Source organism: Coptis chinensis, chromosome 9 (assembly GCF_015680905.1).
Source record: "Coptis chinensis isolate HL-2020 chromosome 9, ASM1568090v1, whole genome shotgun sequence".
Taxonomy (NCBI): domain Eukaryota; kingdom Viridiplantae; phylum Streptophyta; class Magnoliopsida; order Ranunculales; family Ranunculaceae; genus Coptis; species Coptis chinensis.
The window spans coordinates 68,624,695-68,651,876 of record NC_141464.1 but is presented as its reverse complement, the minus strand read 5'-3'; the positions used below and the strand labels follow the sequence as shown (position 1 = coordinate 68,651,876).

The 27,182-nt window shown below is 36.6% G+C and overlaps 1 protein-coding gene, 1 long non-coding RNA gene and 1 pseudogene across 3 annotated transcripts; all 3 read right to left on the bottom strand.

Moving 5' to 3' along the window:
- Window positions 1-976: 976 nt before the first annotated feature.
- Window positions 977-2,506, bottom strand: LOC147477614 (uncharacterized). Its single transcript, XR_015207310.1, has 2 exons — window positions 2,379-2,506; window positions 977-1,457 (listed from the first exon to the last, which is right to left on the bottom strand). It is a non-coding gene; the product is annotated as an uncharacterized LOC147477614 (long non-coding RNA).
- A 5,492-nt stretch (window positions 2,507-7,998) lies between these two features.
- LOC147477613 (glycerol-3-phosphate acyltransferase 9-like) lies at window positions 7,999-14,180 on the bottom strand (annotated as a pseudogene). The gene is made up of 11 exons (XR_015209816.1): window positions 14,155-14,180; window positions 13,422-13,469; window positions 11,997-12,096; window positions 11,785-11,880; window positions 11,566-11,662; window positions 10,863-10,950; window positions 10,688-10,784; window positions 9,952-10,037; window positions 9,201-9,323; window positions 8,932-9,030; window positions 7,999-8,426 (listed from the first exon to the last, which is right to left on the bottom strand). The product of XR_015209816.1 is annotated as a glycerol-3-phosphate acyltransferase 9-like (transcript).
- Window positions 14,181-20,426: 6,246 nt separating this feature from the next.
- Window positions 20,427-26,301, bottom strand: LOC147477612 (uncharacterized). The gene is made up of 8 exons (XM_086582535.1): window positions 25,982-26,301; window positions 24,587-24,652; window positions 22,544-22,617; window positions 21,768-21,800; window positions 21,553-21,683; window positions 21,297-21,428; window positions 21,127-21,177; window positions 20,427-20,836 (listed from the first exon to the last, which is right to left on the bottom strand). The coding sequence occupies exons 5-8, from the start codon at window positions 21,655-21,657 to the stop codon at window positions 20,810-20,812; spliced, it is 315 nt and encodes a 104-aa protein (XP_086438661.1). The 5' UTR covers window positions 21,658-21,683; window positions 21,768-21,800; window positions 22,544-22,617; window positions 24,587-24,652; window positions 25,982-26,301; the 3' UTR covers window positions 20,427-20,809.
- Between the last annotated feature and the right edge of the window lie 881 nt (window positions 26,302-27,182).

Genomic DNA, 27,182 nt, shown 5'->3' with positions numbered 1-27,182 from the left:
GCTCACCAAGGAGCTACATCTACCGCAGGTATTTACTTTTGGATATCAGATCTTCAACGCTGGGAAGTTTGTAAATTTAGTGCAGACATGGATGTGAATCTAATGAAAGTGAGACATGCATTGGATTTACACAATTACACATGCAATCCGGCTTAGTCAGGTCTCTATGCTTTATCACTCTAGAAATATATTTTCCACTTAGGATCTGTTTAGAAGTTTTCCTTTGGATTTGGAATTGAAAATATAATTCCAAGACTTACAATTTCAAGTAGTTAAAATCCCTGGACATATGAAAATCTCAAGTTTCTGTCCCTATAAAAATTTAAAATTCCTTGATTTTGGAAAGGTTCCTGTAGTGAGGGGGTAGCATTTCGCTAATCCAAACGTTTTCTGACCTATTATTGAAGGTCGGAAGAATCTATGGTCGTAATGCTGTTAAGACTCGACGTTTCAAGGTTTTCAAATTAGATTTAGGTGAATCCAAGTGGGCGGAAGTTGAATATCTCGGAAACATAGCATTATTTGTTGGCTCGAGTTACTCATTCTCCCTTACGGCATCTGATTTTCCTGGATGTAAAGCAGTAAAGGTAATTGCATTTACTTCTTCTCGTGGGACGGGAAAGGCATTGATTTGTCAAAGTGATGTCCCTTGTGGTTGTCAACATATCTATAATATGTTAATAACAAGTAAGATCAGTTTCTCTTTTAGTTGATTGCATCGTTGATGCTCATCTTGGCGTTATGTTTTCCTTTTGTAATCTGTTTGTTGCTTTGGTTTTTAAACATAAGATTGTGATTATTATTAACTAGTAAATGGGCACACAAATTGCGCCTACAAAAGTTATGAAAGATGGTTGGTTGTTGGTTTTCACTTTTAGAAAGGGAAAATAATATTTGTAAGATAAAGTTTTGCAATTAAAAATCAGGGATGTAGTTCCCTTTGGATCCCATTACTTGATACGTTTAATATGTCAAGTAGCAAAAAAAAAGTATTTTCACTGCCAACACAACTTTGAATCTGCATATGGAAGAATGTCATATGGAAGGAAAGTTAAAATACAGTATCATCTCCTGAAAACAGGTTCTTAAACATATATAATGCATAAAAAAGAAAATCATCAGTCGCCACAAAATAATCTGGAAGCTATTTTGAGCATGAAACGTTCTCATATGATGTTCATGTGCATTGGACAACTGGGTATTTCATGACGTGCATTCTTCGGATCTAGCACTGCACCTTCCCTCCTAAGTCATTGTTGGCTTTGTCAATGTAGGAGCACTTCTCCTGGATTTAGACTCTTGCACATATAAGATGATTATTCTATTCTCAATTCAAGTGGTCTTCAATATTGGGTGATTGGTGTTTGGATGAATTTGCAGGTAAGACAGTGGTTTTGGATGTAAAACCATTCTTGTTACACGCTCCAACTGTTCCATCCCAATGCATTCCTTCACCCCTAAATGAAATAGGGTTATGTTAACAAAGTCGATTCTAACAGTAGCGTGCTTTGTGTATATTAATAGTAAGTAATTGTAATAAGATAATATTTAATGACAAAGAATGAAACAGCAACAAATGTATTATCCGTGAAACATTTCTCTACTGAATAAGTATCAAACTGTATCGTACCTTGAACATTTTAGGCCATAACCTTAGCATAAAGTTCAACACTTAATAACTTATCAACTTCAACACTTAAGAAAAATCATAAAACAAAAGGAGATGAGTGTGGGATTGGAGAGAGAGATTGCTGGTTAATTGGAAAAAATGGAAATGATGATCCATTGTTTAGTAAATGCAAAATAACAAAATTCAGTAACTAAACGAAATGGGCGGAGAGTTTGTAGAGGGGGGAATACAAAACTGTTGCATTACACGACAAACCTAAAGCAGTAAGAGACCTTTGATCCGTCTCTAACCTCCTTAAAGGAAAATAAGAACTTAGAAAGAAGCTATTTGTTTTTCTTCCAAATTAATAGATACTCTAGACTCTAGATAGGTTAATATCCTCTTGACCTTAACACAGCGTTAACGAAGAATATATGAACTATGCTCGATGAATAAGTAGCCTTCAACAACATTTGTTTCCATTACCTAGAATGGTACTTTGCACTATACTGAGAGAATCACACCCTCACATTGTACCTTCTCAGTTGAAGAAAAAAAAAAAAAAACCCCAACCACCAAGTGAATTGCAATCCAGAGAAAAAACACCAATGAAACCCAATGAAGGACCAAAATCCAGTATTAAACAAATGCCCACAAAGAAGACAACTGAACTTTGCGTGTAATATATCAAACTAAAATTTATAAGAAAAAATGATGCATCGTATCCACATAAATGCGACGAAAATTCAAAAATAGTGGAAAAAGATACCTTTGAGTTTTGGGAATGACAGGTCTTGGAAGCAATTTGCAAATTCCAGACCACCATTCTATACAATACATGTTCGTTCTCCTTGCAACCCAATCAAATGTCTACACTCACCAAAAAATAAATATAATGAAAATAAAAATAAAAATAAAGGCACCTGTTTGAAAAGTGTTCAATCTTAGAAGTTCACAAAGTAACAATATATATACACGATTTATAAGATCGAAAATAACCAAAATATAAGACAAAATAATAACCTTATAAAAATAGTGATAACCTTAAGAATGCCAAGTGTACAACCAAAAAAGTAATTTAGCAGGTTTGGGATTAGGCCCTGTAGAGTTTTTATCTTTTGTTGGGTCTCCCATAGATAGGGAACTATGTATGTTAGTAGAAGAGGATTCTAAGGGAACTATGTACACTCATTTTTACTTGATTAATATAGGTGGTGGTCTGCCTAAACCTAGCTTATTTCTGGGATATATTGATCTACAGTTAGTCTGAGAGGAGGCATGCTTGTGTTGATGTAACTGGAGCCTCTCCGTTGGTAGGGATTAGGAATGGAGTCTTTGAAGTGGGTGATGCAACTAATAGAGCAGCGGCAGTAAAGATTGAGAAACACGAGGAGGCTTGTAGGGCTAACCAGCATTGTTTCATTCCGTTCAGTTTCGACACTTTTTGTTTCTTGGCACAACAGTCTGTTGAGCTCCTTAAGAGATTGCAAAAAGTTATGGACTGCAACGTAATAACAGCTAGTTCTAACAAATTTGTATTTAGGAGGATATGATTTGCCATTCATAATGGACTTGTGGCGCAGCTTGTTGCACACTTGTCCTAATTATTTGTAAAACTCGTTATCATTATCAATAAAATTTTCACTTCTTTAAAAAAAAATGTAGAGATTAAAACAATGGCCGTTTCCACCATATGAGTACATCACAATAAATATCCAACACAACCCATATGACAATCTCGTCGGTAACTCGCTAGCTCTAAAACACAAAAGGTTTCAAAATTGCTTGTTGCAGATTTAACTTCGTCAGACAACATTGTTGGTAATTAAGAGTTTCATCTTATTTTTTTATACAACATCATATATATACTCCACTGTCTTTCTGAAGTTGAAAATTGTCATAACGACATAGAATCGCGCATAAAATACCCAACAAACAAACTCAAAATTGTTACTCTGTGCAGCGAAAACCAGATACTGCAAGCTATTTCTAAGATAATAAGTTCAGGTAATCTATCCATTTGCGTTGGATAGGTGGATGTTTGGTGGTGACATGTGTAGTCTTAAGATGTACTACCTTCCTTCCTAGTTAATTTGATAACCTTGTTGAATATAGCAACATTTTTTCCAGATTTAGTCTATTACAAATATAACATGGTCATTCCTGTCTAGATAGAGAAAAGTAACAAAAACTAATTTAAGGGCAAAAATTAGTGCACTTTCTACCCTTTTTGGGATATAAACTAATGTTAAAAAATTGAAAATGAGTGAAATTAGCAACATGGAAGGTAAATCAGTAATATAACCCAATAATGTAAAAGTTGAACACATAAGAATTTATCAGCCTCTCTGAAAGAGGGAATTCAATTCATTGATTCAGTTTTTGGGTGTTTACACAACGAAGCCTCGAATGACCGAGGGATACACTTAGAACATTTATAACTTAATCTTATGGTTTACATGTCCTAAATCAAAATTATTTTCCAACTTATTAGAAATTCATAATAGGAAGTGATATATATAGCCTAAGCACAAAAGTATTGAACATTCCAAGTAGATACGAACAGCCTATCATAAGATAGAGAAAGGAATGTGAATATTAATTGTATATCGTCTGATGTTTTTCTTACTACCCATGTTATTTAGTCCTTTTAATTGGAATGCATATTGCAATTTTAGTGTCTAATATCTATTTTTAACTACCCATGCCCGATCGATCTTCTTGCAATGGACATTGGGTTTTGATTGTCATTAATTTATTGCGGATGACTTTTAATTGGTTGAATTCGATGCATCATCTACCATCTAATAATGACTCGCGTGTGTATGTATATGAAATAATTCGTTACATGCTTATCTTTTACTTGCATTTAATTAACTTTTTACATTGATCTTAATTTGAAGTGCGGTCATGACAATGCAAAGATTTGAAGGGAAGGGAAGTAAAGGTCCAGTGAAGTGGGAGAGGACTATGGTAAACAAATTCTTGTGCATACATATCGTGCGTTTGAAAAAATATATGATTATGAATATTTTCCATGTTTGTGCTTAGGGCCCGTACCAACCTAGCAATACAGAGTGTGGGTATTACGTAATGGAGTTTATGAGAGAAACAATTGAAGTTTGTTAAGATAATTCTTTTAAAAATAAGGTATAAGTCATCATAACTTATTTAGCACTATATTTTTTGTATTACTCTTCATTATTTAGTTATTACATTACCTCTTGATATGACAAATTTAACCCTCAAAGATACATACACACTTGATGATGTTCGACTTCAAATTATTAAGTTCATCCAGCATAATGGAGTGTTCAAGCCAACCACGTCTTAGCTAGGTTTTGACCCATTCCAGTTAAGGTTTGATGTTTGGTCTCACCATTATTTTGATGTTTTAGATGAAACAAGAAGATTGCTCTTTTGATTGATAGAACAAAGTTAGTCATTATTTTGATGTTTCAGATGGATTGGATGGTTCTTTGTGATTGATGACTCGAAAAGTTATAAAATTCTTTTAGCATTTCAATCTTGCGTGTTGGATATCTAAAGTTATTTCTTTTGTTTGTTGTATGGATGAATTATTTACATTGAGCAATGTGTTTTTAAATCTAGTGTGGATATGGTGAAAATGGGCAAGTTGCAAGTTCAATGAATATGATGAATGAATATGGCGGAAATCGAATAATTAGGGGCTATTTTCTCTTTTTTTTTTAAAAAAAATAGCTATAGACCACGGTTTGAATGAGAGCGAATTTGTGGACAGACTTGTCCACAAACAGCAGCTTCTCATCGGTCCAAACACTTTGTGGGCCAGACAAACAGTTTTCCTGGGCAGCCTCTCCACCAATCAGGACATGAGGTCCTGTGGATAGCAAATAGTGGTATGTCCACAAACTTATTATGGGTTTGAATTGGACAGTGGTAAATATCATCACTATTTCCCACGGTTTTAACATCAAATAGAGCAAACCGTATAAACTATTAACCACGGTTTTAGTATCAACATAACCGTGGTAAATACAAGATACTTATTACCACGGGTTTATTAGAAGTATTTGTCACGATGGTTGTTACCACGGTTTTAAAACATTGGTTAAAGCCCTTTTACCACTGTATATAATAGTTGTATATGAGATTTTCTATAGTAGTGCAATCACCGCATAATTATTAAAAATTAACACTAATCTAGTAGGATATTTTGTGTTGAACATAATCAACATATTAAAATATTTGGGTGATACCAGAGGTCTGGGATCGAATACCATCAGCATCAACGAGAGTTGGCCATTTGTTTTTGCCTCTTATAAGACCTTGAGGTCTTATAACCTCTTATAAGATGTGGCCCAGTGATTTTGGACATTTTTTTTTGTTTGTTTTTTGCTTCTTATAAGAGGCATTCTACTAGAAATGTCTTATAAGAAGCTCCAATTCTATAAATACCAAAATTGGATCTACTTCAATTTTGTAAGTCTTATAACTTGAAAAATGACTCAAACACCCCCGTCCATATACCCCTAGCCTCATTTCTCTCTTCTTATCTTTTCATTATCTTTTTCTCCAAATAACTTCATTGCCCTAGCCACCACCGGCTACCACCACCACCACCACCACCATTGCCGTCATTATCACCACCATCATCACCACCACCACTACCACTACTACTACTACCATTATCATCTTCACCACCACTACCACCGTACTATTAAGACTATCACCACCACCACCACCGTGCTATTAAAACCACCACCACCACTGTGCTATTAAAACCACTTTCACTACCACCACCACCACCGTGCTATTAAGACCAATATCATCACCTCTACTACCACCACCACCACTACCGTACTATTAAGATTGTCACCACCACCACCATCGTGCTATTAAGACATTCACTACTTCTACTACCACCACCACCACAACCATGATATTAAGACCACTACCACCACTACCGCCAATTAAAGTAGTTTTCTAAAATCGATATTCTAATTATCAAAATTGATTTGAAACCGAAAATCAAACTATACACTTGTTTTAAATTAATATATTCAAGTTAAATGTGATGTAAAGTAGGGTTATATTTGTAAAATAACCATCTATAAGATGTCATGTATTTGTTTTTTTTATTTTTACAAGTGTTTCTAAGAGGAACTTAAAATGAAAAACAAACCATTTTATAAAACCATCTTTTAAGACCCTCTTATAACACATGGTTTTATAAAACCCTCTTATAACTTAACCCAAAAAAACAAATAGCCCCTTACTGATCTTCATTTAAAACTGTTCTACGGATTCTACGTGGTTTCTCACCCTCCAGTAGTAATGATTGTCATCCCGGATTATTACTGAAAACGGTACGATAAGTTGTTCTATACTAGGCCAGCGCGTGGATTAAAACAGAAAATCAATGCGATGATCTTAAGTTCTACAATGGAGATTGTTATGTTACCGATGATGAAAAGGTTAATATAGTTAAGGGTCTTCACGGCTCCTCTCCCCCTACCATCCCAGCAGTTAAATCATCTCACAAATATGACGTCGACAGAGGTGGTAAGGTTTCACTGGTCGAAGCTTCTTCTGACCTATTGAAGGTGGTAAGGATCCGTAGATATGTTGGTGGTTATTGTACAACTCATCGTTTCAAAATATTCAAACTAGATTTTGGTGAATTCAAGTGGGTGAAAGTTGAAAATATCGGTGATTCTGCATTGTATGTGGCTCTGAATCACTCAATCTCCATTGTGGCGTCTGATTTCCCAGGATGTAAAGGGGACTGCAATTAGTTCTTCATAGGCGAGGAAAGAGGTATCTTCAATTTGGAAGATGGTACCATCCAGGCAACTTTTCATACTGATGTCCCATGTGGTTTTCAGCATACCCCTAAATTGTTGGAACGTTGAGAAACCATCATCAATCTTTGATTAATTCTGTTCGTGGCTTTTTCTTACAATTGTTTTTTGTTGCTTTAGCTATTAAGTTTTGGATTAGAACAGGATTATTAATGTGGATCATTAATGTTCGTGAAATGGATGGGTAAAGTCGAATTGCCATTTCTTTTCCCTTTTTCACACTCTATTGTGCATCAAATTGTTCACAGAGAAGTCTGATTCTTAAGTTGGCAAGTCTTAAAAAGCACTCAACACACATGAGCTCCCCCCATAGCTTGCTAATTTGTGGAAAGTTAGGACTTTGAGCTCAATAGGTCGTGTGCGTTCGTATGTGTGTCATGTGGATTGTGATGAACCATGAATACTCCGTTCAATGCATTCCTGTGGCAGCCACTGGACCTATCCTGTTGGCTGTTGCTACTCCTTTAAAGCCACACCATACTTGCACTATTAAAGAAAGACAAAAGTAATGTAGAATTCTCCTTGTACAAGGTAGAGGCCCAATTGATTAAGATTATTTATATCTTTTCTTCTGTACTGTTTTTAACATACACTGATGTACACTGGAAAAAAAGTCTCAAGAAGAAAATTGCAAAAACGTGATCTTCAAAATGGATAAAATGAAATACCACTTCATCAAAGACTATACGGGGAAGATAGGGAGGGAACAAAAAAAGAAAGGAGATTAAAAAAAAGAGCTGTTCTTCAGTGCGCGAGATGTATTGTGCGCAGGTTATGTGGGCTTTTGGATCAGTACTTCTGCCGTCCTATACACACGCACCCCCTGGTATGAGTGGCTGTGATCTCACAGCGCACCATACGTCCTGCACAGGGTAGATTTAGCCTAAAAAAAAAGGAAAAGAAATGAATTTGTGAAAGAATCTTCTTATTCCTCCAGACGTCTAAGTACCGATTCTGCAAAGATCTGTTGCCTGAAAAATACAAAATAAAAATGACTGTCAGGCATGTTTGGTTGGTCTCTAAGTATATTACTTGAAAAGTGTCAAAAAGAACATGCAAGACTTTAATCATTCTATTCCCCAAAAATTAAAATAAAACAAACACCCAAAAAAGGGAAAATATTTAAATAAAATGACACGAAGCACATACGCAAACAGCACAAAAAGGAAACGGAATGATACACAAATTAGTGTTGTCCGTGGCTTCCCACTTACTAAGTTTGGGAGCCCTCATACAATTTTCCTATAACCTTAATCCACATTGAAAAGAACAAAATGTATCCATATCTAACATGACCATTCTAATTGGTGAGGCACTGAGACCTATAAAAAATGCCAGAAACCCAAAAGGAGGTCATGTCCTGTTCCAGCATTGCAGATTTCACTTTTCTTATAAGTAAAAGAAAACACACAAACAAAAAACGAAAAAATTGTTCATAGTTGAGAAATAACAATAAATGAAGGTACGGTAGCGTACTTTTGCTCTGTGTGCTTGGGGCTAGGACGCGAGTATTTCAGATATCCGTCCCAAGGAACCTTTTTGAGACCTGCCCGAACAGAAATTATGTCCCTAACTCTGCAAATGCAAGCAGCCAGTCATGTGTAAGCTCATCCAGTTATCCACGTTTTCTTTTCTTTTTCTTTCTTTTTTCCACTTTTTATTTTTTGTTACGAGGAAAAAACCTTTTTCACTTGATTAACACCAGAAAATGTACATGCAAATTAACAATCATAGAGGTGAATTACCTCTCTGCGAATTCTATTGTTGTTTCTCCGGGTTTCAGGTTTTGTGGTTCCAAGTACCACACGCATCACAAACAACATCCCACGAGGTCATGAGGCGCAATAAATGCATTGTGAATGATTTGTCTGCAAAACAAGAAGTTTGATGGAACACAATTTGGAAGCAGTACATCATTTGGAGATAGATACCTAAGAGAAATAGAGCATACATGAAATTCCTGTGTAACTACAGAATCCCCCATCTATAGGCCACACATCTCACTTGCACAAAGGTGGAAACAATTCTACACCAAAGAATTTAAACCTATAGTGGGGCAATTTCAGTATTAATAATCCGCCAATCTAGATATGATCTGACCGTGAAATAAATTTGTGTATGTAGTTTTCTTTGAAAATTACCAAGTGAACCTCACCTCATATAGGCTTACATGTTATTATTTTTTTATCGGTAAAATTCAATTCATTAATAGCATAAAGATACATTGTTACAAATGATAGCCTAAGTAGCAAGGAGCTACTCATATAGGCTTACACATAATGGATACATTGAGTGATTCATCATTTACAACTCCAAAAAAGCTACCTAGTATACAACAAGTACTAGGTCTCACACCTTGCAAGTGTTTAAAGTGCATAACTATCCTATTGACGCTCCTACCAGTTTCATAGGCGGGTACAATAAATAGGAGTGGAACCATACAAACAATATATTATTTTGAGATGAATTGGTGGTGCCCTTAAAGTAGGTACTTACTGCCTGCTGTTCCAGAAAGCATCCACAAAAATTTTGTTGTACTTGATTGCAATTGGGCAAACTGTGCAGCAAAGCTCAAACGCTCCCTGGAGAGAGAAAAGGTAAAACAACAATTTAAGGATAATGGGACACATTTGAGATAAACACATAACGAGGAGACACCATTGTAAATTCAAGAATTGTTCATGAACTAACAATTCTGCTATTGAAGACTTTGGACAGACCTGAGTCGTGAAATGAAACTAAATAAGACTCAAGATAAATCTAAATAAACATGCTTCAACTGTTTCAACATGCTAGATGGTGACCGCTTCTATAGCAAAATAAAAAAAAATCAATGTTCTCCAGTGATACATCATCGACACAACTCAATAGAAAAGTCAGCAAGTGAAACTTCAAACCGCATTAGATGTGGAGTCCAATTTTTTAATAATTAGATGTCACGTGCCCACGTCAGAGTTCATTTGCTAATGGCGTGAACATGTTCAGTTAAGGTGTAGAATGTAAGTTCTTCACTAGGACAGAAAACTAGCTGTATCTTCTCTCCATTAAGCACTTTCTCACCTGGTATGGCTAGTTAAGGAACTATAAATTCCATCATAATTTCAATGTCACCAAAAAACAAGATTTCCCCCTTTTTCCAGGGTAAGAACGGGATAATTTTCAAAGCTCATATCAGGGCATGTGATATTCAACAAAGAAATCCTTAAAAACAAAAAGCACAACAGATAGAAACCTTCTTGAACATGACTGTGTAGTGGTTATTAACACAGGTTCCTTCTGGAAATATAAGAAGGGGATTGTTGTCAGCTCCTTGAACGTGTTCTCTTAACCTGCATGATAAAATAACTCAATTCAGTTTCCATATGCAACTTATAATTCATCGGATACTCAAATAGCACAATGCTTACTTTCTTGCCACAATTTCACGATCTTTTGCCTATGAGCGATTGAACCAGATGCAACCAACACTCTCCAGAATTGTACTCTGCAGTAGTCCTGTAGATAATATTGGTGAATGGAAAGAAATAAACAATTTCTTGTATTTCATATGCAAACATCCTATTAGGGCCTCAACCTAGGAAAGGTAACAAAGCCAAATGCATTTTCAGTATGGTGCTTTAAGGCATTATATAAAAGTCGATGAACCACTGGCCATAAATTGTTATTTTTAATTTCTATTCAGTCACAGTCATGTGAACTTTAGAAAAAGAAAGACCATGATAACGATAGGATCCAGTGCTTCTATTCTCACTTTTACAACCCTCAGAAACTAGTGATTTTGGATATTCACTGGTGCTAGTCCAAAGGAAAAATGAAGCGCAAGAGTTGGACTCTTGAGGAGTCCTCCTAAACATTCCGTTGGTCAGCAATATTCTAATGGTCTTCAACTTCCTGATCTAATAAGGAAGAAGCTTGATGACCTAGTTCATGAATACTAACTTCTAAGCTTGGGTTTCAGGTTCCTTTGAATGGGTAGCCTTAACGTGAGATTTTCTCACGTGATTAGAGCTTTACACTTTTCTTCTTTCTTTTATCTCTGGGGATAACTAAAACTAAGATATATACATGAGATAAGAAAAGGCACAGAGACAATAACATTATATGTCTTACCAACCCATCCAGGATGCTTTTGCATAATGACAGCAAATGCAGTCATTTGTTCCAATACAATGAAATCAATCATGGATGTGTGGTTGGCTACAAAAACCTGTTTTCAGACAAAGCCATTGGAAAAATTGTATTAGAAATTTGGTACACAGTAAGGAAAATTTAAAGAATATCACTCAAGATTCTAGAGCTCAGAAAGCTGGAAATGGTGACCTACTACACCTGCTTGGGACGAATGCTGGGACGTGGCCCATGATATTTGACAACTCCAGTCCAAGACGCAACAAAGAAGCTACATATTAATTCCACCAAATACCTCTGGACAAAAAAACAACAACAAGATGCAGACTATGAATAGTGCAAGAAATATTACAGTGTGCCGGAGCTAACTTTTCTTAATATGGATAATACTAGGTAAAGTTAGCATTTCATACCTCTAACTTTCTTCCGCACTTATCATTTCCTTTCAATAGGAAATGTACTGGAATAAAGGAGGAGAGGAATATTATCCACCCTACTGTTAGTACCAGCACCCTGACAATAAGCATACATTGTTAAGATCAGGGTTCAAGTATCCGTATCGTTCCATGCACAGGAAAACTAGACCGGTATATCTGAAGCCAACGCAATTATAAAAAACAGGGAAATAATACAGTTTGCAGGAAACATTGGTTTTGGGTTCTTGGAATACTACTGCTGTATATCTCCTATATTTTCTGATATTTTTTTAGATATATTTGTAACCGGTTATAACAGACAGTTATCACTTACTGATAAAAATCTAGTGAACAATCAATTTCACCTTTTTTTTTTTTTTGATTGGTAAGCCTGTTTTAAATGAGATCAATAACTCTTTGATGCTGGCGGAGTTCGAGTCCCAGACCTTTGGTATTATCACCCAAAGGTTTTACCGACTTTGCTAGTCAGCACCTGCAATCAATTTCACCTTCACCTTCACCTTCACTAGTAACAAATTCGCAACGGAAAACATCAAAACAACTACACAATAATCTAAACTTAAACTTGTACATTTCCATACCTAAGGGCATCTCCAATGGGGGGTGTAAAATTACACCTCCACCTAGGCTCCACGTAGGTGCCATTAGGATTTTACACCTCTAATTGTATAGTATTGTATAGCTTATAAATATCCACACTCTATACTCTCCAATGGAAAAGTGTAAAAAAAAAATATTTTAAATTCGGACGTCACTCCAAGTGGCGTCCCTCTTTAATTTAAACTGGAACGTCACTTGGAGTGACGTCCGAGTTAAAAAATTACTTTAGAATTAGAAAGGGACGTTACTCCAAGTGACGTCCGAAAATTATTTCACTCAGACGTCAATTCGAGTGTCGCCCGGGTTTTTTATTAACTAATAGCGAGAGGGAAAATTTCCCACCCTCTCTATTAGCTAATACACTATTACCTACGGTATAGCACTCCTATTGGAGAGAGTTTTTTTATATTTGGAGTGTAAAATTTCTACTCTATACGGTTTACACCCGCCATTGGAGATGCCCTAACAGGAAAAAGTATCTCATAGCTAACCACAACACCAAAACACCACAATGAAAACAAGTAGACATTCCAATTCCAAGGCTATGGGGGATTGGACTTGAAACAACTCTTTTTAAGTAGTTAAAAGTTGAAGGGATTACAAGAGAAGCTTCTCATGAGGCTTGTGAATAGAATCAGTAGTTAAGTAGTCTTCAATATTTGGTCTATCTAAGTCCCATTTTTCCTGACTAGTCTCGTTGATTACTAAACATGACATACATAATAAATAATGTAAAGATTGTACAAAAAATGGAGACAAAATTATGTTGTTGTTAGAAAATAAGGCAAAGAGGAGATATACCTGATTATAATGGTGGAAGGATATAAGATTGAGTTTGAGTTGGGTTTGCTGCCGAGGTTTTATTTAGTTTAATGATTAAACTGGTGGGGCCATGGATCAGAAACACGCAAATCAAAGCTGGTCCTTACACGTGTAGCGTATGGTTTCTAGTTTCTAGGCATCAGCACTTCAGCAGGTTTTATAGTTCGAAAGTAATACAGTTCACGTTGGTGCACCTGTTCAACTACTCTTTTTAAGAAAACCGGTCTCGTCGAGAAGCTGCGTTACTTGATTAATTATAAGAACATTTCCCAATGCAAGTCACTATTAAGGGATATAGAGACGTGTCACCTTTAGAGTATTTATAATCTACTAGGATATGCCGTGCCGTCACGGACTGATGATAGAGTCGCTGCGGCGCTAATTTTAATAGAAACTTGACCTAATCTTGAACACCTTCCCGTTTTGATTCTATTATACTGGTAGTGACACGTGGTTTTTATAATAAAATTTTGGCAGTATCTCCTCTGTATTTTTGACATTTCATTAATATAAACCTGTCATAACCTGAAAATCACAATCATATATTTCTCATTGGTTAATCCAGTTACTTAACCGTCTCGACAGATGATGAGCGACCAAATAATTGGCTTACAAAAATAAGAGCACTTCAACATTATGACTTAGTATGCCAAAGTATTTGAATGTCTCGACTAATGCCAGATCATCAAAGCACCTCGTACAAAGTCATTACCGAAAACACAAGTAAAATACATACATTCGAGTCCCATAACTATCAAAACGTCTACACCCTTAACAAATGATATTTACAATGTATACATATACCATATTTCCTAAAGTTTCCATTGGGGTAGTTCCATAAATAGCGACTTTTCAGTAACAACACTAATAAATCAAAGAACAAACAATAGCCACGAGAAATGCTACTAACGCACTAAAATACCTATAAAAGCGTGTGAGAACCAAATCAAAGCTCAAATCAATCAAAATTAATACTTTTCGACAAACCCAAAACCAAAAATAGAACCCTTAATAAATAAGCAAATAAATGCAATGTAACAACACGGAAGAAGCTCAAACTAAACCTTTACATAGAAGAAAACAAATAATTCATCTCGGCTAAACGATTTTAAAAAGAATCAATCTTTACATGGAAAATCAAAGAGATTGAGTTATAAGAGAAGAGATGTTACTGTTTCACTTGACTTGAGAATCGTGAGAGATCACTAAGTTATAGTGATTGGCCAAGGTCCCATCACCATGTTCACGGATGAAAAAAATTAAACAACACAATAAGTAGAGAAAGACCAGGGAAGGAAAAATGAAAAAATGAAAAGGAACATACACGAGAATCCAGAGATCACTAAGTTTGAAGATATGAGAATTGAAATTTCCTCGTTAAACTAAATACCATATAAACAGACGTCACCATTTAGTAGGAATTGAAATAGATTTGTATAGAACTATATATTCATGCAGGTGTTGTAAGATCAAAAAGAAGAAATTAGGGGGAAAAAAACTAACCAAGGTTCGCAAAAAGTTCTTCAACGCTTAATCTTCGACAAAATGTAATTACACACCAATTAAAAAACCTACATAATTTGAGCGAAACAAATTAACCAAGTAAGAGCAAATACAAATGTATCAATTTGATGACTATAAATTAAATGAGTAACTACTCAACACGTGACTATAAATGAAAAGAACTTTACGGATTATAGTAAGACTTACGGGTAAACAAAGTTTGGGGTGTGACTTTCGAATTTGGAGGAGGAGAATCGATTAAATGCGAAGAAGTGCACCTTGATAGTCGCGACATATAATTGACCGTGGCTGAAAACTTGGTCGCGAAGGTCAATCCCAACATACTTCACCGATTGTCCTTGTGACTTATTTATAGTCATTCATATAAGCAACACGCATGCGAAAGCTGTCTTCTTGTCATATGAAAAGGAAAATCGAAGGCGGCGGTGACAAAGATATTCTTGGAATAAATGCATGATTACCGCTTTTCACCGGTCAAAATTCTTGCGAAAAGAGCGTGGAGGTCGACAATGGACCACCATCAATCGGGTTCCATTGCATAATCCATCTTTGGGAGCAATATTTCGCAACAACATTATAGACAACCAACTTTTAGGTTGAGACGAAGCGGTGGTAGACCAATTTGGATCAAGTGAGTTTAGGTACTCATTTGGGTATTGATTAATATTGGTCTGGATTCGATTTGCATCCTCGTCGCCATCTTGTCTGCAGACTAGAAAGAGAGTACTTTCCCACAGGAACATATTTAAATTTCTTTGCATTAATATCATTGACATCATCATCATCGTGCGAGATAGAATTGTGCTTTCGGTTAAATATTCGGTGTAAGCGTGGTAGGTTGATTTAGGCGAGGATATGTAGTAGAAATGAGATCCCGAAGATTTGCACATCGATGAATTGTTGATGGTAGTTCAAATTTGTCTCGCTTAGGGTCACTTCCTATCTAATTAACCGGAAAATAGTAATGAATATTAGTACGAATAAAAATAGTACAAAGAATGATGTAAATGAATATCAATATTAAGCAAAATAGTACAAAGAAAAATACACGGTTTGGTACCTCCATTAAAAAATTTCGCGAAATGATATTTGCGAGTTTCTATTTTCCAATCGCATGTTTTTGGGCAAGAGTTAGAACATGAATCGCGACTCGAGGAGGAAGGAAGACCGCAAAGGAAGCACGACAATCGTTTCTCGAACCCCTTTGGGTATAAGCTGGAAGGCATTGACGGAAGTCACCACCAAGTATTTGTTATTCCACCAAAAGGTTTATTATTGTCGCGAGTATCGAAGTGTCGCGATCAATTTGCCTCCACACAAAACTTATTTTGCATTGGGACTTCATCCCAAATAATAAGTTTAGCTTCCACTGAATAATTCGGCATGCATTGAATTCTTACTAAACCCACAAACAGAGGTATCAAGAATATCTAGTGGGATGCGAAAGGTCGAGTGAAGCGATGCGACCCGCCGACCCAATAGTAATGAAGCTATTCGGATGAAGGCGACCATAATAACAATATGCCCTCAAAGACGACCGTAGCGGCGATTGTGTTGTAAACAAAAGTTTTGCTGTTTCTCCTCGCCGCTCCATTCAAAAGAAGAGTTTCCCTAGATTTTGGGAAGCGGAATCTATCAACGTTTGATATGAAAAGCGTTGCTCAGTATTTAGGAGAACCATGTTGCCATGTGCTTTTGCATTTTGAGGATCAAACTGAAATTGTCATTTGGTCCCATATGAGTCGGTTTGCAACAACTAAGTTCCATCTTGTAGTTAACGAGGCGGCGGCATTAGAGGAAATTAGCCGATGATTTACGACTCTATCAAAATCTCATTTAAGAGAAATAAACCATAATCTTGCACGCCTTGGCCAGGGTAGGTTCTGAAATGTTGAACATTGTCGCGAAGCTTATGTGGAAGGTCATCACATATATTTTCCCAAAAATCATTCCACAATGTTTGGGGTTGCAAAGGATTGCACTCTGCGAGAATAACACAAAATAGTCGGCGAAAATGATATCTAGTTTGCATGAGTGAAGCTTCCCGTAGACATTGCACCCATTCGCTATCATCTTCCGAAGTCCACGCAACACATGCATCTTTAAAAGTTGGAAGGGAGGACCATTACCAATCTTTTTTCGGATCATCAAATGATTGAGGTCCTTTTACAAGCGGTTAGAAGTAAAGCGTAGGTAAAATCGCTTACGGAATTAGGAATTTGTGAAATACATTCTACCAATAGCAAATTTTTCCTCTCATTATCCTTCTTGTCCAAGTCCGAGATTGTTTGTTCGGACATAGTATTCGGGAACTCTTGATAAGTGAGGCTTCTTGCTCTTAAATCGATGCACAACAATCAAAGAAGGCGATCAAAGTTGACTTTTGGTGCTCCGCCTTTGATAGTATATCATGTATTGGTTCATCGACTTTATAAACTACGTGATCGCATTCGAGGGAGATGAAGTGCCAAACAACCGGGAATCTCCTCATGTAGATGGAAACTTAACAATCTCCAAACCGCTTCGGTGGGCCAATGTATCTCGCGATCCAAGTATTGTTGGATCTCATCCAACTCATTCAACACTATTGTTGTCATGTCATGCCCTTTAAATATATACTTGTGAATGTATTTAACACAACGGATCCCAAAGACAAACTTCGACATTAATATGGCGGTTGAACATCTTAGAAAGATAAGGATTATAAGGAACAACATCCCTGTTATCAAACCGTATGCCCCTCATGATATATGATCTACCATTGTCACTTTTGACGGTAGATAGGATATCCATCTTTATCCATGGTGGTAGCATCGAAAAGTCAGGGGATAGTGATGCTTGCATCTACCATTTACCATGCACGGAGAGTTAGGATTATTTAGTCCACATGGACCATGAACCATACATGTGAGGGCGGTCCGAAATAACTCCGGTTCGGTTTACGGATCGAAACTCTGCACATACAATCACGATCAACTTGAGCGCGGTATCTGAATTTTGTCGGAATGTCGAAGATATATAAGTGCATGCATATGGGCCAACCAGCGTTTACGGAACTCAATGGTGTAGACATGTGCAACGGCATTACCAAGCACACCTTTCTTTTTAATTTCCTTCATCAAGGCCCTTCGCTTTAGTTCAAAAAGACGGCCACCGCACCTCTGGTCGATGAGTTGCGATTTGGTGCTCGGACAATGCCTCAACAACTTCGTCCCCAGTCGGATTTGCGGTCATTTGAGAAATATATCGGGATGCTTATTGTAGCGTGTGATGGCCATTGAATCACGAAAAATTTGAACATATGCCTAGTGGTTGCCGACAAAGATGATGGTAAGACCACTTCGTCTTCAATCACGGTTTTGGGTCGAAAGCTTCACCGCACAACATCGGTGATACCTTGATAAAGTTCAGGCCGAAGCTTCTTCTTTGTAATCTATAATATCTCATTTTGTTACGTTGATCCATCGCCCATCCATCCACCAAAAACTCTTGAAACGGTTTGTGCCCGCGATAAGATTGGAGAATATTCTCCGATGCGTTCAAATATCCGATAAGAGTAGAAATCCATCCGTGTCAATCGGTCATTAGTATTTGAGCGCTTCATATCGGTGACCACCCAAGCTCTCCGTAAAGGAAACATTAGCACATAATGCAAAGGCAAGTAAGGTGGATGACATTCATCGATCTGCATGAATTCTTGCCCTCCTTTTAAGATATATCACAATATCCCTCATATTATTATTCATTTGCCATCCGAGGTAAAATGACAATCTCATCTACGGTTGGCAAGTTGTAACGATGTCGTCTCTAGTAGTAATTTGTAATGCAAATAAGCGGGTACATTGAAGTTCTCACCATGTTGAAGAGGCGGATCTAAGAACATCATTATCGTGGCGAAAAGTAGCGAGAGAAGCAATTATCTTTGGAGCATAGTTGCATGAATTATCTTGAGAACATCGTGTTCAAATGGGGATTCGAAGTTGGCGATATATATCGCAAAGAGACTGGATTGGGATATGTAAAGTGAGAGTAAGTTGGCCGCCTAATGTCGAATTAGAGATCCAGTTTATGACGAACCGACCATGTATAGTAAAAGGCCTTGGACCTCGTCCGGTAAAGACACACTTCATTTCCTCGAAGGCTCGTAAAATGCGAAAGCTTGGTTGTATTGTCTCATGTACTTCGAAATGACTTTGACTTGCGATCATTTCCATCATATAAAGCTTTAAAGGTTGGAGGTAATGGGCGTGAAGTGGTGGCAATTTGACTTTCCTTGCAAAACAACAAGTCCCGAATCGAGGGCGTGATAATGATGAATCTTTTAGTCGTTCATCCATCCAATGGAGTGCACTACAAAATGGACTTTGGACATCCATTCTCCCCAAGGAGTGTCTTCCTTGTTCAATCGGATGGTTAGAAACAATATTGTCAACTTCGTCTTCATCATCACTTATGTCAACATTATTAGCGAGAAAATGGACGGTCAAAACCATTATTGTGAACCTCCTCACAATATTGTGCGGGATCCCCAAAATGGTTGTTGTCTACAAGAGAAATAATTGTATATATTTAGACAAAGGTGCCATTTTTTGGTATTCCAATTTCAATAAGTGTGAAGAAGTATACCGCGAATTTCGGTTAGTTGATGATGATTTGTCGCATTTGTCGAATGTGATATTGGATGGACAAAAGATGAGGGTAGAAGACCTGCAGATTCTGCGTCATTGAAGAAACTTGTGATGTTAGGAGGATCTTATGGTAACCCAAAACCACAAAGAACCAAGAGAAAGATGTAATAAACCATGTACTAACCTTGCATTTTTGGTGAGGCGGTGTTGGTACAAAGTTCTCATTGGTTGAATGTGGAATTGCATGAGGTAAGGATGAGGAAGCGTAAGAGATACATGTCTATGAATGAAACTTGCACAGCAATTGAGTTATATATAGATTTTGATTAAGGAAAAGCGCTAAGTGAAGTACTCGCGTGTTGTTTTGATCCGATGAATCAAACATTGGTACTTGATGTGACACGTTCTTCGGGAGTGTAAATAGCCTTACGGGATTAAGGAATGATAGAGATTTCGAAGAGACTCGAAGAAGAAACGCGTCGGTATGGTGTTGCATGAGGTGTAAACCTGGACTATTATGTGTTTGATGCTTGTCGGCTTGAAGTGGAGTTTGTGGAAGTGAATGAGAACCATTCAATGTTGAACCTTGTGCACCTTGGATGGTGAAGTTTGTCCGCCAATTAGTTTAGTGCTCCTTTCTCTTTCCTTCGAGCCGCGTTGTCCTAGTATTCTATTTGTTATCTGCACCTAATTATAAGTATAATCAACCGAATAGATTGGGAGAAAGAGGAATGCATGGATAATAACAAAGATGGCAATTAGTATTAAAATTAGAAAATGCGAAATGTAAAGATATAAAGAAAGTAGTGAAAGGTAATAAGTGATCGAAGACTCAAAGGCAAATTATAAATGAATAGATGGATGACCACATGCAACACAGTTGGTGGGTAAATATTATACATATAAGCAGGCATTAAATGGAAGTTATTAAATAGTAGTGAATTTACTACAATTATAGTGTACAAAAACACCTTTTGGACAATGCATGAGCAATCATAGTATTATTTTAATTAAAGCTCATCTTACATGAGAACCGGATGGCGGGAGAAGTGTTTGAAGTGGAGTCTGTGGAAGTGAAGGAGAGCCATTCAATGTTGAACCCATTAGTTGGTGGTCAATGACATGACGTGTGACAACTTGTGCACCTTGGATGGTGAAGTTTGAGCTGCCAATTAGTTTAGTGCTCCTTTCTCTTTTCCGCCGAGCACTTATTTGTCATAGCATTCTATTTGTTATCTGCACCTAATTATAAGTATAATCAACCGAATAGCAAATATGGCAGTTAGTATTAGTAGAATGTAAATATATGAATAAAGTAGTCAAGGATAATAAGTGATCGAAGACCCAAAAACAAAAACAAATTATAAATGAATAGATGGATGACCACATCCAACACAGTTAGTGGGTAAATAGTATACATATAAGCAGGCATTAAATTGCAGTGAATTTACTACAATTATTGTGTACAAAAACACCTTTTGGACAATGCATGAGCAATTATAGCATTACATTTTAATTAAAGCTCATCTTACATGAGAACCGGATGGCGGGAGATGAGATAGAGGAACACTATCTGATGGGCGCTGCACATTTATAAAGCAAAAGAAGAAATAAGACAATGCAATATACATAAGCAAATGGTGTAGTAGAAAAATAAATAAGGCAATGCAACTTAGCATAAGACAATGCAAGCAAGAAATACCTGGAAGCCAAGAGGCGGTTGAAGATTGAGCCTATCTTGAGGGGCAACAAAGACATGTTTGTTTTGGTTTAAAGGTTCTTTAAAGGAGTCCATAGGGCATTTTCCTTTGTTAAGAATTGGTTGCGTAGGAAGCTATAAATATTTGAAAGAGAGTTCAAAAACATGATGTGCAACCAATAAGAGTGTTAATATAATTTGGGTAACTCAAAATATGTTAATAGAAGTTATCAATAACGTATATTGTTGATTGTAATACCTGGGAGTGAGCAGGTCGTTGAGGAGTAGGTGGCTGAAGGTAGAGTCCATCTTGAACTGGAACATAATTATTGTTTTTCTTGCAAGGGTCCTTATAAGGGTCCATTGGACGTTTACCCTTATCTATGGGATCTGTAGAAACAAATAGAAATAGCTAGATACTCAATAAAATTTTTGTAGAAACAAACATAAAAAGGATGGGTAGGGATAACATACCATTGAGAGGAAAATCTGCAACAAAACTGGTGCCTAAAAAAGACAAAGCAAAGAAATTTTTAATCAAAACCTAAAGGCAACTTAAAACACACTAAATCGAAGTAAATTGATTAGTACATGTTCTATCCGGAACAATCATAGATAAACGAAAAGAATTTTCTTGTTCATAACCATCATCTCTTATATTGCAATCGAATAGTGTTAACACCTATGTCTCCACCATGAGACACCCCTAAGGAGTAGAGTGGAATTACTGTGGCCCCTATCCAAACCCACGGTCACATTCCTCCACAGGGTAAGCTTCTTAACTTATATAGAACAGGCGCACCTGGACTCCACCGGTTGTAAGCTCAATTAATGTAGGCTAGTTGGCACTTGGGCTTAAGCCCAGGCAAATTTTTCAAGAAAAAGTCCATCAACATCCCATGTAAGTTTCTCTCCTGCTTTTAAATTTCAACTGTCACATCGCTTCTGGTGGAAAATTTTCCCTCCATAAGAAAGAAAGAGTTTTACTTAGATTAATTGAGTGACATCTAACCCCCTATATTTTAAAACAATAGAATTAACACATTTAAAATACGACTAAATTGAGTACTAAAAACATATAACTACACACCGGGACACTATTCAGGTGGTGTCATCTGCTCTTATTTTGCTTTTCTCCAACTCAAAGCTTCATTTTTTTTAACCAAAGACAAAAAAAATACATTTCAAACTTTAGGAGAACTAACATAAATGTTGACAGTTTAAAGGTTCTAAAATGTTTCCTTGCTTACCTTCCAACTCTAACTCCTATGCGCCCATGAGACTTTTTGGAGAACCGGTGAGTATAATGAGCTGAAGTCCCAAACTACAAAGGGTTGAACAGGTTTGATAAAACAAAATAAATTAGGAAAACAAAATAATCACACATTACGTTAAAGAATATTTTCCGAATAATTATTAATTGGAAGTCCACTCTATAAGGGATACATACATATTTAACATTGCCTTTAATATTTCAGCATACACATAGTAGAACTTTGATTACTATACTCAAAAGTCAATCCAATCTTGAAATTTAGAAAAAAAATCACGCCATTTGTTCGAAGTTTAAAAGAAGGTGGACCCAAAGAAAAAGCATGTGGAAGACAATCCAATATCCTCATGCATTTTTTAAGGATAGAAGTTTCTCTAAAAATCTTGGTGATTTTTGAATCTTGTACAAGTCAACATTGTAAATGGGAGGAGCCTAAAAGCCGAAAGGACCACATATCAAGGACCAAAATATCGATATCGGTTAATATATCGGTGTACCTAAAAACCGATATATATCGAATATATCAGATATATCCATTTTTTTTTGTGACCAGTCCAAACCAAGGCCCAAAATATCGATATCGATGAATATATCGGTGTACCCAAAAACCGATATATATCAGATATATCGGATATATCCATTTTTTTGGTGACCAGGCCAAACTATTTAAAATATCGAAAATATGTTCGAGTTTAAAAGAAGGTGGACCCCAAAGAAGAGCATGTGGAAGACAATCCAATATCCTCATGCATTTTTTAAGAATAGAAGTTTCTCTAAAAATCTTGGTGATTTTTGAATCTTGTACAAGTCAACATTGTAAATGGGAGGAGCCTAAAAGCCGAAAGGACCACATATCAAGGACCAAAATATCGATATCGGTTAATATATCGGTGTACCCAAAAACCGATATATATCGAATATATTAGATATATCCATTTTTTTTGTGACCAGTCCAAACCAAGGCCCAAAATATCGATATCGATGAATATATCGGTGTACCCAAAAACCGATATATATCAGATATATCGGATAAATCCATTTTTTTGGTGACCAGGCCAAACTATTTAAAATATCGGAAATATAATATCAAAAATATCAGAAATATATCCAAAATATATTGGAAATATCAGATTTATATTAAAAATTGGTAAAAAAGTCAATCGATATATATCATAAATATCGGATATACCGATTATATCGGCGATATTAAGTTTTATATCGAAAATTCCGATATATATCGGAAAAAAAAGTCCCATATTCGGTGGATATATATCAAAAATATCGATATTGGTGTACCAAAATACCGATATATATATCGGCGATATATCGGATATATCGGCAATATTTTGGTCCTTAGTCCAAAACTATTTAAAATATCAGAAATATCGGATATATGGGAAATATCAGAAATATATTGAAAATATCGAATTTATATTAAAAAATGGTCAAAAAGTCAAACGATATATATCATAAAAAATGGTGTAAAGTTTTATATCGAAAATTCCGATATGTATCGGGAAAAAAAGGTCTATATTTGGTAGATATATATCGGAAATATCGATATCAGTGTACCAAAATACCGATATATATCGACGATATTTTGGTCCATGCCACATATATAAAAGTAGTGGGGTAGTGGAGGTCGTCTTCCCCATTCCCTGCCCCAACCCCAACTGTACACCAAAACAAAAAATGAAAAAACATAAGAGATATTAACCTTCAACGTAAAATGGAACCAAGAGATCTAAGCTGGCGAAACCTTTTCAAAAGGGAGATTGAAAAAAAAAAAAACGGAAAGAGACCCATCCGATCCATTTGAAGGAAAAAGACAGTAGCCCTTTTCAACCACATCAGCACTAACCATAAAATCCTACGACAATCTCTCCCATGTATATAAAAGTGTATATAAAAGTAAAAGTGTATATAAACACATCAACACTAACAATAAAACACTAACCAAGAGTTAACACTTAACACATGAGCTCATGAAAGTACTTGCAAGAGGAGGTTGGTAAGAGACCTAGCATAAGAGCTGCTTGTATTGGTTTATTTCACTTGTCAAACTTGAGGTCTTCAAGAAAATCCCCTATTGTCAGGTCCCACCAAACAAAATAGTTAGTAGAAATTAAAGAAAATATAATTAAATCTCTCTAAGCCCCAAAAGTTCAAAGAATGAGATATCTACCAGAAGACCACCCACTTCAGGGGATGAGAAAATCTTTCAAGAGAAGCCTAGTTATTTCAATATAGAACTCCAAACCATATCTCTTTTCCAGACAGGAAAAGGAAGGGAGAACATGAGGCAAATCCGCCTGAGACTAATACTTTGTACAATATGAGCACACACATAATGGAACACTGATTTATCCAGAGACAGATATTCTTACAAGAGATAGCAGCAGAGGCAGTTGAAGGGACATCTACGCTAGACCTCCTCTTTCACTTTTGTGGAAAATTTATATAGAAGTACGGCAAGTAGCATATTCAAACTCTATTTCATGGCGAAACAAGCAGACTTTACTTTCGAAGTTTTCTTATTTACAATCATTAATGTGACCTTTTCAAATGCTAGAAACAGACATTTCAACACATGGCTATGGTTATTAGGAGAATACATAATTACATACTACATTTGGAGAACTGAGTTAGCAAACACATGGAATTTTCTAGAGAGACACCTTGAGTCCCTAACATTGTCCAGAACATTGAAACATGTCGTCAGAGTTCTAATGTTGTTCTTGTTTCTCAGCATTTTTCTGGGTCAAGTTGAATATTCTGAGGCCCCTCTCAAAAACCAACCATAATCCCATAGTATCCCTTCCTTAGCAATATAAAGGTTTTCCACAAAACCAACCATTATCCCATAGTATCCCTTCCTTAGCAATAGTATCTAGGAAGTTAGGAGAGCAGGTGCGGACTGGCTTAGTACTTCATATTTGAAGCAGTTTTTACCACAGACCTCTATTCAAAAGTCCACAGCATCATGACCAACTTGCCTCTCAAAAGCCAGTATCTGGGAGAGCCATTAACCTTCCTAAACCCAAGGTCACCAAATTTCTCAAGAATTAAAATTCCATTTAAGGGCAACAAGAAAGTCCAAGAACCTTCTCTACATCATTTTCAAGTAAGACGTTGGAAAAAAAATAATAAATTGCGGCCAAAATACTTTTATCTGTAGAAATACCAAGAACCTTTTCCAGACCAAATGGTGTGGGTAACTTCATATCACCTCAAACGGCAAAAGAATAGGTCGACTAACCTCTTCCCCCACACATCAAACTAAACAAGGGAATAATATCCTAAGAACCATTTCCAGTTAATAATATCCTAAGAAGTACAATGACTTTCCTTCTTTCTTAATAATATCCTAAGAATAATATGTTTCTTGCTTACTGTAAAGTAAAAATAAGCATACCCAAATAGAATAACAATTTGAGCCCACTCTTGCTGGATTATAGAGTGTGCTTGGTTTTCTTCTGTTGCTGAGAAAAACATTTTGAAGGCATTGGCTGTGGAGGCACGGCTACTGGTGGTTGGTGCTCAGCAGTTGGTGAGGGAGTGACGGCGGCAGGAAGAAGAATAGGGCATAAACTGAGAATATAAGGAATGAAGATCCAGTAGATCCGAGTGGTAGAGCGTAAAGAAGCATACTATTTGGGATTGGCTTATTTTGCCATGTCATAACTTAGAAAAGACAAAGACAACCATAGGATGGAAGCCCGGTGGGCCCCACACCATTGTATAATAGTCTTCTGTGTTCTCCCATTCATCAAAATTTGATTTTGAATTTTTTTCTTCGTCCTCATAAATGACTTGTTTTAGTCAATAAATATCTTGGGTATGTCTAATAAAAAAGAATGATAATTTAGGAAGCTAAATGCGTCTAAAATTATTTTATTTATTTATTTTAAAAGTTGTGGTACGGGAGTGTTTTGTAAGAAAATTGTTCGGTGCTTATATATAAGAAAAGTGTAATTAGTGTTTATATAATCAATTTTTATTGGTTAATCAGGCTAATCATTGGTTAATCACGAATTTCTTTGGTTCAGAACTTCTCAATTATTTTAGTCCAAACGACTCCCCATATAAGCCCCAAACGACCCATCTACACCGCTTGCATGTGATACCAAGCGACATGGTCAGACCGTTCTATGGAAAAAACAGAGAGCTCTGCTCAAATGATATGGGCAAGCCATCTGAGTGTACGCTCAGACCGTTCCATAGAGATTCCATATAGCCAATTCTCAAACGACAAGCTCAGACTGCGTGCATGTACACTAGAACAGCATGGTTATATCGTTTGAGTGTATACTCAAACGACATGGCGAGACTGTTTGAATGTACACTCAAACGATCCGAGAGTTTCGTTATGGCGAGACTGTTTGAGCGTGGACTTTCATGACAAACTTGTAATATACTAGGGTATGCCCGTGCCTACGGCCCGCGAGACCTCAACGCGCCTGCGACATTACCCCGACAACTCATCATGGCGCGCCGTCGCCGTGCGCGCATAACGCATCTTAAGCGAAAATATTCGCGACAAGACCGGTAAACAACTCAATTTATAAATACACCGTAAAAAGCCCAACAATTTATAAGTCCGGTTCGCAATTGTT